Raw genomic sequence first — 16,548 nt, 5'->3', positions numbered from 1 at the left:
GAGACAGAAATCAGACCAGCGGGCCTGCAGCTGGACCCGCTCCCTGGGGTGGCCTGTCTGGCTCTGTCAGGGACCGTGTGCCTTGCTTTCTGCAAATCAGGTTTTTGGTGTGTAGGGGGGGTTCGAAGGTCCTGGAATCCAGGGGCTCCCCGTTCCCAGACACTACAGACGGGCCCATTTTCTAGCAAACCCAAACACATCAGTCCCCACAATGTGCTCCATTCCTTCTTCGACTGTAAGAAAAAACCGGTTTCATAATGCTATTTGAGAACTTTTGCAAAGCAAGACCTAGGCATCCCGTTTTCAACTCCTACTTCGTGAAAATCCACAGGCATTTTCTGGTAGGTTGCCTGCAGCTGAACACCTGATACCCAGTCCCCAACACATGGGTTTCGGGTGTGGGAGCTCAGCCTGGTGGACAGGCAGCGAGTGTAACACACATGATTCTGGGGGCGCCTGGGTGGCTCAGTGGGTTAAGCCTCTGCCTTCGGCTCAGGTCGTGGTCCCAGGGTCCTGGGATGGAGCCCCGCATCGGGCTCTCTGCTCAGTGGGGAGCCTGCTTCCTCCTCTCTCTCTCTCTGCCTGCCTCTCTGCCTGCTTGTGATCTCTGTCAAATAAATAAATAAAATCTTAAAACAAACAGACAAAAACCACACACACGATTCTGAAGACTTATTATGAAAAAAGAACATTATATCTCATGGGTCTATTTCTATTGGTTCCATGTTGAAGTAACATTTTGTGTATATTAGTTAAATAAAATATATCATTATAATTAAACTCATCTACTACTTTATACCTTTTTAATATAACCATTAAAAAACCACTAACTCTATTTGGGCTTGCATTTTTGGCTCATTATTTTCCTATTGGTCAGAACCAAGCATCTGTCTATAAAGCAATCGATCTTTCTTCAGCGATGCAGACGGCTGAAAGAAGTAGGAGACACACAGCAAAAGCCGATCTGGGACGGTGGTCACCTCTGGGGAGAGGGAGAGCATCTGGGAGCAAGCGAGCACAGGCCCAAGCAGGACGGGCCAAAAGTCAGCCAAAGCCGTTAACGGGGGAGAAAGGGGATTATTAACACGCTTAGCCCAGGAAGTTCAACAGCTCAGATACAGCGGACTCACCCCCTGAGAGGTGCCAGTTCAGACAGAAATCCAAACAGTTAAACCGTGGAACTCATAACCTAAAACCGTCACGGGTGCATTCTACCAAGCATTAAAGCAGGGGAGAACACTGATCTCACAAACTCCTTCATAAAATAAGGGAGGGAAGAGTATTTCAACCCGCCTTAGAAGGTCAGCATTAACGTGCGGCCAAAACCAGACAAAAATACCACAAGGAAACCACAACGCGCTGTCCCTCGTGGACAGAGATGCACGAGTCCCTCACAGATTGTCGACAATCTGATCCAGACACGCGCCCGTCTTGACCACGATGTGCTGATCTTACACATTCAAGTTTGGTTTAACATTTGAGAATCAGGAAAAAAAATGATCATTTTAATAGATACAGGAAAAGCATTGGACAAAACGCAACATCCAATCAAGGCACAAGGCACAAGCTCTCAGAACACCAAGAACAGAAAGGAATCTACTCAGCCTGCTAAGGGCCACCATCTCATTTGCGGTGAAAGCCCGAAAACCGGCCTCTGGACCGGACAGCCCATTCCCGTGGTGGCCCGGCAGTGCGCCAGCTCTGCCCGGGACAACAGATCGGGTCGGACTGTGCACAGAAGGCAGAGCGGGGCCGGATCTGAGGCGAGCAGACCAACCCTCACCTCACCCCACACGCGGCATATATCTCAAAGCGGGCGCGAGCGCTAGAATTACAAAGCTTCTAGAAGACGCACATAGGAAAATGCTTGCAAGTGGAGCCTAGGCAATTTTTATAAAATAGAGCAAAATTTTGCAAGATGAAAAGGAAGTATTAATAGCCTGGATTTCATCCAAACTGAAAATGTCACCTCTTCGAACGATCAGGTAAGAAAGGAAGGGACCCCAGGGGCTCCGAGGGAACACTCACGTGTCCGCCGGGCACACCGATCTGGGGAGGGACGTGTTTCTGGAGTCCGAGAGAACTCTCACAACTCGGGGAAAAGCAACGGTGTGCGCGGGGCCTGCAGACGCCCCAAGGAGGCGCGAGGGTGAACACCCCGACACGTTCCTCGGGGCACAAAGACCAGGCACGGGCGCAGACACGGGCGGACTCACCGCGGCCCAGGCTGGGACCAAGGCTCTGGGCTGCAGCAGTCCTTTCCGAGGGAACCTTCCGGAGCATGCTAAGAGGTCCACAGTCAGAGCGGCTGGAAAGGAACAGCCTTGCACGCGTCGCCCTCCAAGGGTTCCCCGGCTGCTGAGCCCTGGATGGCCACACGGGCCCTGGGCATCACGCTGGGGCTCCCTCCCTCCAACCACAGGGGCCACGGCGCCCCCCAGCAGACACCTCCAGCCCCTGGAACAACGTTCTTGCCCAGACCCCCACATGCCAGTCTGCCCCCTCTTGGCTAGTCCTGGCCTCCTGCACCTGTCCCCCCTCCCCGGGCGCTTCCTGAGCGCAGTCCCCGGCACAGCCCAGGTCTGAGACGCTTGCGGCCAGCCACCGACGCTGACCTTCCCGCACAGTGTGCAGCCCGCCTGCCGGCTTCTGTACTCAGGCTCCCAGGAGGACAGACCTGCCTCTGAATCAGGAGGAATCAGAGGCCGCCCCGCCCCATGTGGCCACACTAGGCCTGCCATGACCACGGCCCGAGGCTCATGGGCCCACCCAGGAAGCTTTCCTGCGGACAGCAGAGCCACCCAGCTCAAGGGGGGCAGCTCAGGGTGCTCAGCTCGGCCCGCGATGCCGGACATGACTCTGTCCTCCACGTACCGGCTGCCCCTGGCCGGGCCCTTGTGTTTTCACCCTCAGGAACCAAAGCAGAAGGGGTGAAGGCCAGCGACCCCAGAAGCTGTCTGCGGGCACACACAGGGGCCGGGGTCAGCAGCCCCACGTGGCAGACTCCCAGAAACGTCGGCAGCCAAAGCCAACACCCTGCTCCTCCTGCAGTATGGGAGTTCAAGAAAACGGGGTTTCAGATTTCAGAATGGCTCTGCCAGCCCGGCTGTTGGACGGGAATGGCTTTGGCTGCAAAATGCATGTGGACCCGGAGACGGCCCGAGGCCACTGGGGTAGGAGCCATGGACGGCGCAGTGCCCACGGGCCACAGGCCGCACCTCGCTGGCGCCCAGCCTGTGGGTGCAGGGCCCTCACTCCGTGAGAGCGGCTCCTCCTCAGGGCTGCAGCACCTAGTTTCTCAAGCTCCAAGCCCTTCATGCAGGCAAAGACCCCTCTGGGCTCCCAGGCCCAGGAGTCCCTCGGGGGCACAGCCGGCAGAGGGCCCGCGGGCCACACACAGGCACTGGTGGTCCTCTCCGTGTGCGCAGCAGGCAGAGGTGGCTGGGCCGGGCCAGCTCCAGGCACCGTGGTCGGGAGGTGGCCTCTGCCCTTTCTCACACAGGATGCGGGCACTGGCATGTGTGAGGTCTGTGAGGAGAGGTACAGGGCGTGTGTGCTCACCCGTGGTAGAATGGTGTGCGCAGGGGAGCCAGGGTTGTGCGGCTCAGTGCTAGGAGCCTGTCGGGGCGACAGTCAAGAGGGAGTCCTGGAGAAAAGTCCGTCCCGAGGGCCAGGTTCCCACGTGCATCTGGGGCTCTCGCTGACACAGGTGACCCAGGACCAGCTCTTCCCGGGTGCGCGTCACATCTTTGCTACGGTGGACGGGGCAGGTCCTGCTGCTCTGGGCCAGTGGGCTCCTCTCGCCACTGCCGCCGGCCCAGCCCATCCCCACCGCCGCTGGCCCCGCGCTCCACACCAACTAAGGCCGGACGAGGTGCTGGAGCTCACGGGTGCGTCTGGGCAACAAGACTACCCTGGACGCTTCTCACCGGCAGCTCTTCCTTTGTTTTATCCAGAAAACGCAAGTGCTGAGGGTGACCTGAGTTGCCAGCCCCAGCTCTAAACCTACCTGCGTGTTTCCTTGCCCTGTACACGCAAGCTTGACACATCACAACGTGAACTAATTCGGCGTAAGGTAAAAAACAACTTCTCCCTTGTGCTTACAGTGAACCCCCCCCGAGGGTCCAAGCTCAGACACCCCCTAAGCCCTTCACACCCCGCGTGGGTCTGGGCGTGTGTGCTGGGCACCGTTCCAGCCGCCCAGCCTCTGCCTCTCGGGGCCGCTCCGTGGTTCCGAGCCACACATCCTACTGGGACCCGACTGCTGCTCTCCAAGGTAAGCAGGAGCAGGAAAATTTGCTTAATAAACGTACAACTCCCACTTTTCTTGAAATTTGAAATTTGGCCCCTGGTGCCTCGTCTGCCAAGTGGTAAAGCAAGTCCGGGAAGGAGGAGACTTGGCCCTTGGGTGACGGGGGCTCCGCCCGCAGGAAGGCTGATGGCAGGGGCGAGCCTGGCATGGGATGGGGAGCAGAGCCCCTAAGCCTGCCTCCTGCGGGGCTGCCTCCAGACCCCCCAGAGCCCCCTAGCTCTACACACCTCCACCCCTGCTGTGGGAGTGCCTCACCCCTGCTTCACTCCCGGGGGCTGCACTCCCCTGGCGGCCGCGCTGGCTGGAGTCTGTTCAGCGACAAAGTCCAGACACATTCAGGGGGAGAAACTAGCAATTACTTCCAAACTAAGTTTGGGACGCTAACGTGCCCGCAGCCCCCATCACCCGTCCTCCTAGAGGATCCCAGACGCGTCACTATTCGCTCGGCCCCCCGTGGCTGTACGTGCCGTTGCCTCCGAGCTCATGTGTGGCGTTGGGCCCCTCCAATGGGCTTTTTGGTTCAATTACAAGTACGTACTTTCCGACTCTTCTGTTTTAGGATAATTTCTATTCTCGCTGAGACTCCCCCGTGCGTCATTCTCAACGTTACTTCCCTTTAAATTCTGAAACCCTGATCCCCTTGGCTGTTGACGGTGTCTACAGAGAGGCAGTCACCCAGGGCTCTGCTGCGCCCACCTGTGCCCACGTGCTGGCAGACACCACGGACGGCTTCTCCGCCCCCAAGCGAGCGGGGCACCTGGACACTGCACGTGCCGCAGGTTTAGCCACCCAGTGATGCTCCCCACACCTCAGGTGACCGGCCCACGTGTAGCTGCAGGGACAGGCTCTAGGACTCCCTCTCCGTGAGGCTCTCCCGTCTTCCTGGAGCACACTTGCGCTCCTGGGGCAGTTGCAGGCCCCTCCTGTGTGGCCGTGTGCAGACCCCACAGCGCTCCAGTTTCCAGATAGCTCTTGAAATCCTGCGGTGTCTGCTGGCCTGCTTCTAGCCCCAACCAGGGCCCCGCCCAGGGGCCCAAACCCAGGTGCAGGGACTCCAGGCCAGTCTTCTTCCCAAGGGCAGGGACGCCCTTCCCAGGACGGACGGCTGAGACGGCAGCCCTGGGAGGCAGGTGTGGCTCTGCGCGGTGCAGAAGTGGGGGGGTCCCAACAGAGGCCCCGCAAGGACCCTTAAGGGAGGGCCTTCCCGGGCGCGCTGTGTGGCCGGCACCGAGCGCCCGCGTGCACGTGGCCTTTCCTCAGAGTCCCCGGCGGTGTGAGCGCGGAGCAGATGCCCCGGGTCTGGGTGGGGAGGCCCTGGGGGTCGTTGAACCCTGAGGGGGCTCCAGGCTGCACTGCGGGTCACTGGGCCATCTGGGGCGCCACGCGGAGCCTCCTGCCGAGGCCTGTGGCCGGGTCGTTCGGAGGAGGCGGCGGGTGGAGGCGCGGGTCCGGCTCCGCGGACAGCAGGGCCGGGGTCATGGGCGCGCAGGGGCTTCGGGCTCCACACGATGCTCCCCGGCGCAGACCACGCGCGCGCTGGCCGCCTGGACCCCAGGGGACGGTCCCGCAGGGACCACCGCGGGCCGCGAGACCCCCGTCCTCGTCCGCTCGGAACGGACGGGGTCTTCGCTCGGGGACGAGCTCGTCAGCGTCCTCAGGCCCAGCGCACCGGACCCTGCGCCCCTCGGGAGGGGAAGGCACAGGACGCCCCGGGCCGCCGGCGAGGGACCGCAGGGCGCAAGCTCGGAGCTCGCGTCGGGGAGCCTGGCGCAGCCCTGGGGGGGTCTAGTGCGCAGCCCCCGCCCACCGCCGGGCCGGGCCACCGCCAGGTCACCGCCAGGTCACCGCCGGGCCACCCGTGAAGCGGGCTGTGGGCCCCGTTCGTCCTCCTCAGCGCCTCGCAGGGCACCCCCGGGGCTCACCCTCCGTCCCCGCGAGCGCGCGCCCCACGGCCCGCAGGGCCCTCCGCCCCGCCCTGGGCTCTCACCGGCGCGTCCCACGGACCGTCCACGCGCGCAGACGAGCGGCGGGAACAGCCCCTGCGGGCCGGGCAGGCGCAGAGGAGCCGACGCGGGCACAAACCCAACCTGCCGGCGCTTGGAGCGCGCGCACGCACACGCACACACGCACGCGCACGCCGGAGCCACAGAGCGCGCGCGCACGCACGCACACAGACACGCACGCGCACCCCGGAGCCCCGAAGCGCGCACGCGCACAGGCACGAGCAGCGGGGCGGGAGCACGGGGCCCGGGGCGTCATCCCCGCGCACAGGGAACCCGAGAGCACCGGGGGCCCCGCCAGCCCCGGGCTAGGAACAGGCTCCTTCGGCCCCTCCGTGCGGTCACGGGGCGTCTCCGGTGCCCAGAGCAGGAGGCAGCCGCGGGCAGGGCTCAGTCCTCCGCTCCGTGCTTTGACCTTCACACTGACCTTTCCACTTCCCGTCGGGGGACCAGGAAGGAACGTTTCCTCCCACCCCGCAGCGAACCAGAACCAGACGATTCCCGGGCCTCGGCCTCCAGCAGCACAAGGGCCTCCCTCGGGCCTCGCCCCCCCCCCCCCCCCCGGGTCGATCCGGTTCCCGAAAGCGCCGAGGGCGAGGGCGCAACACCCGCCAGTTCCCGGGGCTGCGTCTCTGCGGCCTTTCCCAGAGCGCGCACCGCCCCCTCCCGCGGACCCCTGCGCCCCCAACCCCGTCGGACGAGACCGCGGGCCCTCCGGTTCGACCAGACGGTGGCCCTCACCCCCGCGCTCCTGGGCCCCCCTCCTCTCCCCAGCTTTGGGGGAGGCCCCGGCATCCTGTCCCACGCGGCTCAGCCCGAGCGAGGGGGAGGTTTTGGGGGCCCCTCGCGGAGGCCAGCTGTGCCCTCCTGAAGACGGGGGCTCCGACTTGGTGCCCGCACGCCCGTGTCGGGACTGAGAGGCGTCTCCCGAGTTCCTCTCCCAGCGCCAGCTCCCAGGGGACCAAGTGCACTTCTTCACTGAGCGCTTTTTAGGATGACCTCCCCAGGACTGGAGGTCTTCAAAAATCAATTAAAGGCAGAACTTAAAAGAAGCCAGGTCAGAAGCCAGGTCAGGTTTTCCCCAGCATGAGAGTCTAGAAGACACAGCTTTGTCTAAGTCGCGACTGTCGTCACCTAATCTATTTTTTTAAGTCATTAAATGTTATTCTTTTCCATAGGAGAGAAAACACCCATCATAAGAGTCATGGAAGGGCGACTGGGTGGCTCACTGGGTTAAGCCTCTGTCTTCGGCTCACATCATGATCTCAGGGTCCTGGGATGGAGCCCCGCATCCGGCTCTCTGCTCAGCGGGAAGCCAGCCTGCCCCCCCACCCCTTCCTGCCTCTCTGCCAACTTGTGATCGCTGTCAAATAAATAAATAAAATCTTTAAAAAAAAAAAAGTCATGTAATTTAAAGAGACCCAAAGTAGCCAGAACAAGCTTGAAAAGCAAAGACAGGGTTGGAAGACTCACAGTTCTCATGAAGTAAGCAAGCGCCCACGGAGTGAGCTTTAACATTTACCACAAAGCTATGATAATCACTACAGTGTGGTGTTGCCATGCAGACAGATGAGCAGAACAAAACAGAAGCTAGAAACAGACCCGCGCAAATGGCCCACTGATTTTCAGCGAGGGTGTTGGGAGAGATGGATGGTCACAGGCACAGGATAAAGCTGAACCTTTCCCTAATATCATCCACAAAAAATTAACTCAAAATGGGGTAAAGATCCAAATGTCAGAGCTGAAACTATAATAATCTTACAAGGAAACATTTTGTGACCTTGGATAGGCAAGGATTTCTTGATGTGACACCCAAAGCACATATAACCCCCCACCCCACAATCTACACAAATTGGACTGCATCAAAATTACAACCTTATCTGCTTCAAAGAACACAATGGAGAGCATAAAAAGATACCTCACAGGACGAAAGAAAATATCTGCAAACCACACATCTGATAAGGGTCTAGCATCCACAATATACAAAGAGTGCCTGGAATTCAATGGCAAATAACCAACTTTAAAAAAATAGACAAAAGACTAGAGAACACATTCCCCCCAAAAGATACACAAATGGCCCAGAAGCACATTAAAATACTCCATATCACTAATCGTTAGAGAAATGCAAATCAAACCATGACATAGCACTTTACGTCCATTCACATGGCAACCAGAAAACCCAGAAAACAGCAAGTGTTGACGAGAAGTAGCAGAACGGCAGGCAAGCCTCATACTCTGCCGGTGGGAACATAAAATGGAGCAGCTGCTGTGGAAAACAGCTCGGAAGTTCCCCAAACGTTAAACACAGAATTGTCGAAACAGGGACACAGACAAAGCAAGGCCATGTCCACAACAGCCAGAAGGTGGAAGGAACCCAGGGACGATCACAGCACAAATGGTGGGTAAGCACGATGTGGGGCAGACAGTACGTTCCCGTGATGAATATGGTTTAGCTGTAAAACAACAGGAAGCTGACCCTTTATAACATGGGCGAACCTGAGAACATTATGTTACGGAAGTCAGACGCACAAGGACAGATACTGTTCAGAGTATCTGGAAGAGGAAAACTCTGGAGGGAAAGCAGGCTGGGGTACCAGGGCTGGGGGAGGGCTGATGGGGAGTCAGCACTGGGTGGGGACAGTCCCCGGCAGGGTCACCAAACTGAAATTTGAGATGACAAGTTGTGTCATGTATGTTTGACCACAATTTAATAATCTCTTTAATGAGAGAGAAAAGGAGAGGGAACATCGAAGCAGGTCAGAGGAAGCGGACACAAGCCGAGGACATGGCGCTTGGGAGGCTGGAATCGGAGGGAACAGGAGGAACCAGCCCTGCCCACACCTTGATATCGGACTTCTGACCCCCAGAGCTGTACGTGAATAAATCTGTGTTGGTTTTAAAAAAACCAACAACACCCAGCAAGCCACAGCGGTGCGGTCAGAGCCAGGAAGCGTCCCTGTGCAGAGCTCCTGTGAATTCTGGGCACCGAGCTGCTGGCCGCTGGGCAGGAAGTATGGACACTCACAGGGCGAGTCCCTGCCTTAGCCACTGCACCAGCCTCTTAAGGCTGATGGCTCTGTGGGGCTCTTGGGTGGATGCAGGCTGCACACCCAGGACGCACCGACCCCCGGTGGCCAGGCGAGTGCAGGAAACTGTCCTGTTCTGCCCAGGAGCCTGGGAGGGACCCCCCTCCCGTGTCGAAGGAAGGTGGCCAGGGCTTGGGGCTACACCAGGCGAGTGTGACACAAGCTCTTCTCAACTTTTCCTCCCCTTCTGAAAGGACAAAGGAATAAAACAACAAAAATGGAACAGAACGGGGGCGCCTGGGTGGCTCAGTGGGTTAAGCTGCTGCCTTCGGCTCAGGTCATGATCTCGGGGTCCTGGGATCGAGTCCCGCATCGGGCTCTATGCTCAGCAGGGAGCCTGCTTCCCTCTCTCTCTCTCTCTCTGCCTGCCTCTCCGACTACTTGTGATCTCTCTCTGTCAAATAAATAAATAAAATCTTAAAAAAAAAAAAAAATGGAACAGAACGAGTAAAGAAGGCTCATTTCCTCTGGTCCCATCAGAACAAGCCACTTGTTTTCAAAATCCAAAGGACAGATTGGCTCATCGAGCTCTCCTCTGGTTTTGCTTCCACAACTATTCCTTACTTTTCAAAGACCCCAGGGTCTCCTACAACTTACACCTGAGAGACTGTGTTTTGTCTTGGCTCAGGCATACTTGAGAACACAGGACGCCTGCCTCCCCCAGACCCGAGTGGTCTAACCACACACAGCAAACGAGCTCCTGGAGTCTCCCCATTTATTTCAAGGGCCTTGCCTGCTGTACATCTCCAGACTGGACACACCTAGCTCCTCTGGAAACGCTTCCTGCTCATTCTTTACTTCCACTAAACTGCAAACAGCAAACGGCCATTCCACAACACACGGCTGATACCCAACAAAGTTTCTTAATGAGGATGAGACCCTGAACAAGAACGGACAACACAAACCCGGGACTGGGACCTTCCAAAAGGTACGTTTCTCTTTCTTCTGGGGGGAGACCGGTCACCATGCAGCTCCGTCTCCCCTGGAGGAAGGCAAGAGGCTGGCTTCCTGCACATCATCTCCTTAAATCATTTAAATGACTCACAACAGACACCTGCTGTGGTTTTTCTCTTCCACTGGGATTGTCCTTTTTGCAATTCTCTAACAACTAATGCCCTCCTGCCCCGGCTACAGTTATGTTACCACGGGGTCAGGTGCCAGGTGAGCACGGCTATCTGCTGACCCCACGGAGACCTGGCTGGCCACATCATTCAAATAGCTTAAGTTCAAGCACTTGAGGAAGACAAACAGGTTTGCCGAGTAAACTTGTTTTTCCTTTAAAAGCCAAGTGAGGTGGGAGGAGGTAATGAGATCTTAAAACGCTGAAGGAAAAGAGTCTTCTTAGGAGATACCTCCGCCCACCCCGCCATGCAGCGTGAAGGAAAGTCACCAATCACTGCAGCAGACTCTCAGGGATTCCCGAGGCTGGCCGTGAGGACGGCGGGGGCCAGCCGTGTCTGGCAGTGACCAGTGCCTGTCTGCTCTCTGGATCCCAAGGTGCAGGCCCTGGGAACACGTCCCATAGGCATGCCCTTGACCTCACCCGACCCCACCGGCTGACTGGGGCTCTGCGGGACGAGGGCCATGCTCCGCGCGCCACACAGTGGGAGGAGGAGCACAGAATCACCCCGCTGCCCAAGCTGCTGGACCTGCTTCTTGTGAGCGAGAGAGCACGCTGCCCAAGAAGGGCACGGGGCTGAAACGTTCTGAGAAGCTGTCCCTGCTCAACAGCTGCCAAGGCGGTGAAACGAGACCCGCTCTCCGCCCACTGCCACGCCTCAGGTTCCCCTGGGGGAAGCGGTGCTGATGCCCCCTGCCTACCGGAGAGCTCAGCGTCTGGGTGGCTCCTTGGTGCCACAGGCCAGCACGTGCACAAATGCCCGACGTTACCTCTAGGTGCTGGCGAGTCCCCCACACGGCTGCGCAGCTCAGGGTAGACGCTTTTCTCCAAGGCGCCAGGTTTCCCGGCCGCAGCCTCCACATCGCAGGTACTCAGCTCCACCAACCTGAGCAAGGACAGCCACCACCACCACCACAAACAAGGGGGCAAGGCTGTGCGCCTTAGGAGAAGACGTGGCCCCGAGCCCCAGTCTGCCAGCCCCGGTCTAACTGGTAAGGAGCGCAACGTTGGCTTCAATTTGATCGAAGCTGCTTCTTTGGTTACTGATGCCTGGCGTAGGCTAGTATCGCCCCTTCATCTCTCTCCCAAGCGTAGGATCTAGGTGCAAATGAGGTACAGAAAACTGCAGAAGCAGCGCCCAACGCTCTTGGGATTCTTGGAAGCAGATGCAACAGACCCAAGAGGCCTGACGCATTCTCGCTGCTACTTTCTACACTCAGCTGCGGGCGGTTGACGCTCAGGCTCAGGCCCCGGCAGAGGGCGCGCGAAGTGCGCGCACCAGGAGGTGGAACCGCGGACCCCGAGCCAGACCCGGACGCGTCACCACGGGAGCCCTTCCTCCCCGAGATGCCAGAGCCGCTACGCGGCGTCCGCGGCCCGACGCAGGCCCCTTCCCTCCGCGGAGCCGAGCTTCCCACCCGACCGCTGCCGTCCGCGGACTCCTTGCCAGATTGGCCCGCAAATCCGCCTGCACGAGTCAGGAACGACCACAGGAGGGGCGCGCACCGGTAACGGGGAGGGCGCACGGGGGAGAGCGCACGGGTAAGGGAAGGGCGCGCACAGGTAAGGGGAGCGCGCACGGGGGTGAGCGCACGGGGGAGGAGCGCGCACAGGTAAGGGGAGCGCGCACGGGGGTGGGGCGCGCACAGGTAAGGGGCAGTGCGCGCAGGGAGGGAGGTGCGCAGGGCGCGTGGGGGCCACGCCGCTGCAGTGAGAAGTCCCAGAAGCTCTGGGTTCTTCCCGATTCCCTTTTGATTTTGTCTCCTTCTGGTTCTGATGTGTCACCAACTAAAAAATCAGATAATCCAGGTTCTTAGAAGTTAGTCAAAAAGAAGGAGTTCCCAGGAGAGGCTCGGGGTGGGGGGGCCCATGCTGCTGTTCTGGGGACCTGGGGGTTGCTTTTGTCTCTCCCCTTGTTTTGCCAGCAACGGAAAGTGCACTTCGCAGAAATTCTATGTAGTTCCTTCCAGTGCCTGCAGAACACACACACGGAAACAAGCCCATCAGCACTGGCCTCCCTTGCCCAAAGCAGAGTCTGCCCTCACAAAAGGCTCAGGACGGACAGATGGTTATTGATGGTTATTGACGGACGCTTTTAGATGCTTTTGGTACTTAAAAAAGACAAAACTATGGATTATAGACTTAAAATGAGTTGTTCGTATTCAGAACGGAAAAGCCTTGCAGTTAAAGGAGAATGGAGCATTTAATGAAATTCGCAGGCTCATTAGTGGTATCTTACCAGGAAGTGATATGAACTCTTCTCAGAGAAGAGCAGAGATTGTATGACTAATTTCCAGATTCCTGTGGTTTATTATCCTTACTTCTAATTTGTTGGAAGACTATCTTTAGACAGATAACAAATGTTCCAGTATTCTGACATTTTAACACCCACATAGCAACAAGAATAAACTCTGATGTTAGATCCAAGATCTGTGGCTTCTGGGTTTAATAGAGAAACAGACATTAATATAGTTTCCCCTCTCCATAGTATGTTTTAGAGAAAGTGGTCAGTTCTGTGAATCTACCGCAGATACACTTTCTGGTGCTCCCTTTAAATGGGAAAAAAAAATGAAGAAAAACAGTACAGCTTAGTCTGTGTCAAATTATGTAAGTTTTTAAGTGCCATGAGTGTGGGTTAGAATTAGATAAAATCACTGTACTATGAAGGACAAACTTTCAAGGGAAAGGCACACAGAGGTAGAGGAGTGTGAAACTTAGTCTCTTTATACAAGGAAGACCCGAGCGTCCCCAATGGACAGGAGAGCATCTCTGTCACCCAGAGCTCTACCTCCACACCGTCTTCTCAATCAGCCATTGGGACCATCATGCGTGTTGCCAAATATCTTCAAATGAGTGGGTCAAAGAATGAGCCAGGATATTGTGCTTAAACCCTTTAATTCTGTGAACAAAACTGAGGTAATGAAGCTGATGGAGGCCACTGGGCACCCCTGCCATGTGGATCAGGAGGGGGCCCCGGGCAGAACCAGGACACCAGCACTGCTCACCAGGCCTGGTGCTGACCTGCGGTTAGGCTGAGCTCGGGACCTCAGGGGCCAGCCACCTCGGCACCCTCCAGCCCCTGCTGCCAGACCCCAGGGCGGGGGGCCGGGAGGGGTCCGGCCTTGCCTCCCCTTTGGTCGCCCGGACTCAGCAGCAGCAGGCTCCTTGGGAATTGTGCTGCTCCCCACCTCACAAATGAGATCAGATTAGAGGACGGACACCTACCACCTCAGCTGCCAGCCTATTCCCCTTGGTGGGTGGTGGTGGTTTCTGCACCCGTGGCACTCACCAGTGGCTTAGAGAACATCAGCTTCTTTCAGTTTATTTTTGAAAAACGTCAGACTTTATCTTCCCTTAACTTGATAAAGAAAAACACTATTTAAGAGGACCCTGCCTTAATTATTTCTATGATGCTTAATGCCCTCGACTCAGAACTTGGATTTCTGGCTGCAGACATGCCCACGGCATGTAACCTACACCCCTGGCGCTCGGCGACACAGCCCCGGCATGACTCCTGTTCTACCAGAGAACCCAGCGCACAGGCCCACAGCCGACGCACACAGCTGCCAGAGCTCCAGCACTCGCAGAGCGTCATGTCTCCAGACCCTCACTGGGGCCGGGCGGGGCCTGGCCCTGCCAAGGAGCCTCTGGGTGCCCCAAATCAGGGCCCGAAGCTTTCCCACTGAATGTGGAGTCCGAATTCCCCAGTTAGGAATAGGAAGCCCTTAGCAGCTCTTCACTGACTCAGCTGTGATCTTGGTTAAGAAAAACAAAAGCCAACCTGAGTGCGTGTCCTGACCGTGTCCATAGAAAGGCACACATTCCAGAAGCATGAGCCCCACAGGCCCACCCTCTCGGGAGGGAAGGGCCACAGACTCTGGGCTGCTTCTCCGCGCAAGGGCTGCTCACTGCCAGACCCTCCGCAGTCTCTGCCACTCTGGGTCATGAGGTTTGGCCCCTCGAACCCGCCCTGTGCCCTTGGGCAACTGTACCAGCTGCCGGGGAAAAGGCTATGTGCGGTGCCAGGCCCCAAGCAGCAGCGCCCTGCGCCTCACAGGGGAGGGACTTCTCCGCTCCAGCGGGGAAGCCACCAGGGACAGTAGGGCAGCGGCACGGGCAGGCAGGAGCGGCACCCTGGACCCATGGCCTGGAGCCACCTCTGTAGGCCCCCTCGTCCTGTGAGGGGAGGGTGCAGGCTGCGCGGGGCCCACGTGCTAGCTGTTCTGCCTGTTGAGCTTTGGGGCAGCTGGAAAACAAATCTCTCCCACTGGCATCTAAAGTGGCCATTCATGGGATCTTCATCTTCTCAAAATGTGACAAGGAAGTCCACATGCAGAAGCACTTTCTGTGTGTGCGTGCGCGTGTGTGTGAGGAGCAGAGTGTACGAGCTAGCAAGGTAGGTCAGATACAGAAGCAAACTCCAGGGGCTCTAGCCCCGCGGCAGACCTGAACCTGGGACCTGAGCACACAGTCCGCTTCTTCTGCGGGTCCCACCGCCTGCACATTGGTTTTCCAGCCAGCCCCACCCAGAAGGCGCGTCTCCCTCAGACCCTGCTCCAAGGCAGTCCTGCCCGAAACCTGGGCCTTTCCCGGACACCTCTTCCCTCCCCAGCCTCCAGCCAGGCCTTCCGCACCTGCCTGCTGGCTCTGGTTCCTTCCCAGGCCAGACCCACAGGTCAGGCAAACACAGGGACTAAGAGAACAGCTCTCAGGACGTCCTGGGGGGCTCCGGATGGGGTCAGGGGTACCTGAGTAAGAAGCTGGTCCGGTGTTAGCTGGTTGATCCACCGTGTGTATCGCTCAGTGGAGTTGGGGGGCTCTCTCCTTACTCGGCAACCGATAATCTGTGAGACAACAACACAGAACTTAAAAAGTCACCGTGGGCTGATAGGCACATGCCTACCCACAGATGTCTCACCTGGCGAGAGCTAGCACACCAGCAGGGAACTAACAAAGATCCGTATCTGATCAGGCTGGGAAATCATCTGCGGGGAATGGGGGAGAGGGAGATGCAGGGTTCAGGCTGGACCCCATGATGGACGGTCCTACCCTGCCAGTTCCAGCAGCACCCATGAAATCACCCCAGGTTAGAGCTGTAGCCGACAAGCCTTCCCCCTTAATGCATTCAAGTTACAATGATCTGTGCACAAGGTCAGAGGTCCGGCTACCTCAGCAGGTTCATCCCGAATCATGACTCAGGCAGACACGAGGGGCAGGGGGCGAGGGAGAGAGGATCTCGAGCAGGCTCCCTGCTGAGCACAGGGCTCAGGGCTCGACCCCAGGACCCTGAGATCACAACCTGAGGCAACACCAAGAGTCAGAGGCTTACCAAGCACCACCCAGGAACCTGATAATTAATTAAAATTATTATTTTATTTTTTTTTTAAAAATTTTATTTATTTATTTGACAGAGAGAGATCACAAGCAGGCAGAGAGAGAGGAGGAAGCAGGCTCCCCACTGAGCAGAGAGCCCGATGCGGGCCTCGATCCCAGGACCCTGAGATCATGACCTGAGCCGAAGGCAGCGGCTTAACCCACTGAGCCACCCAGGCGCCCAATTAAAATTATTTTTAAAAAATATTTATTTATTTATTTATTTATTTGACAGAGATCACAAGCAGGCAGAGAGACAGGCGGGGGTGGGGGGAGCAGGCTCCCTACTGAGCAGAGAGCCTGATGTGGGGCTCGATCCCAGGACCCTGAGACCATGACCTGAGCTGAAGGCAGACACTCAATGATGAAGCCCCCAGGTGCGCCCCCCCGATAATTTCTTAATAAGGAGACTGATTCGGTGATGCAGGTCTTAGCGACCACTCTGAGGAGGAGAGAGTGCAGGTCAGGGTTGGCTGCTGGCCACACCTGGGCCCTGGGTGGGGTGGGGGGGCAGGCCCTGTGCTGCTGGGTGTCCCCCGGAGGGAGCGGCTCCTTCTGCAGCGATGGGCCCAGACACCTACAGTGGGGACCAGCCTCAGCAGACTCTGGAGGACAGGACCCCCCACCTCGGAGCAGTCTCACACCGGCATCCCAAAC

General features: G+C 57.7%; 1 protein-coding gene across 15 annotated transcripts in view; it reads right to left on the bottom strand.

The window, feature by feature from the left end:
- Positions 1 to 16,548, bottom strand: part of B3GNTL1 (UDP-GlcNAc:betaGal beta-1,3-N-acetylglucosaminyltransferase like 1) — a 111,257-nt gene that overhangs the window by 54,669 nt on the left and 40,040 nt on the right. For 11 of the 15 annotated variants that reach the window (XR_009348245.1, XR_009348246.1, XR_009348244.1 and 8 more), the window contains one exon: positions 15,267 to 15,362. The exons of 2 other annotated variants lie outside the window; for them this stretch is intronic. Coding sequence is in view for 8 of the 13 variants with exons in the window: in XM_059150191.1 (XP_059006174.1) it covers positions 15,267 to 15,362 (96 nt within the window). In the remaining 5 variants the exon portion in view is untranslated. Of the gene's footprint in view, positions 1 to 11,288; positions 11,455 to 15,266; positions 15,363 to 15,436; positions 15,466 to 16,548 lie in introns of those variants that run through there. 2 more of the 15 variants (XM_059150201.1, XM_059150200.1) reach the window with 2 other exon arrangements.

This window comes from Mustela lutreola, chromosome 15 (genome assembly GCF_030435805.1).
Source record: "Mustela lutreola isolate mMusLut2 chromosome 15, mMusLut2.pri, whole genome shotgun sequence".
Lineage (NCBI taxonomy): Eukaryota > Metazoa > Chordata > Mammalia > Carnivora > Mustelidae > Mustela > Mustela lutreola.
This window is presented reverse-complemented; position numbering and strand designations above follow the sequence as displayed.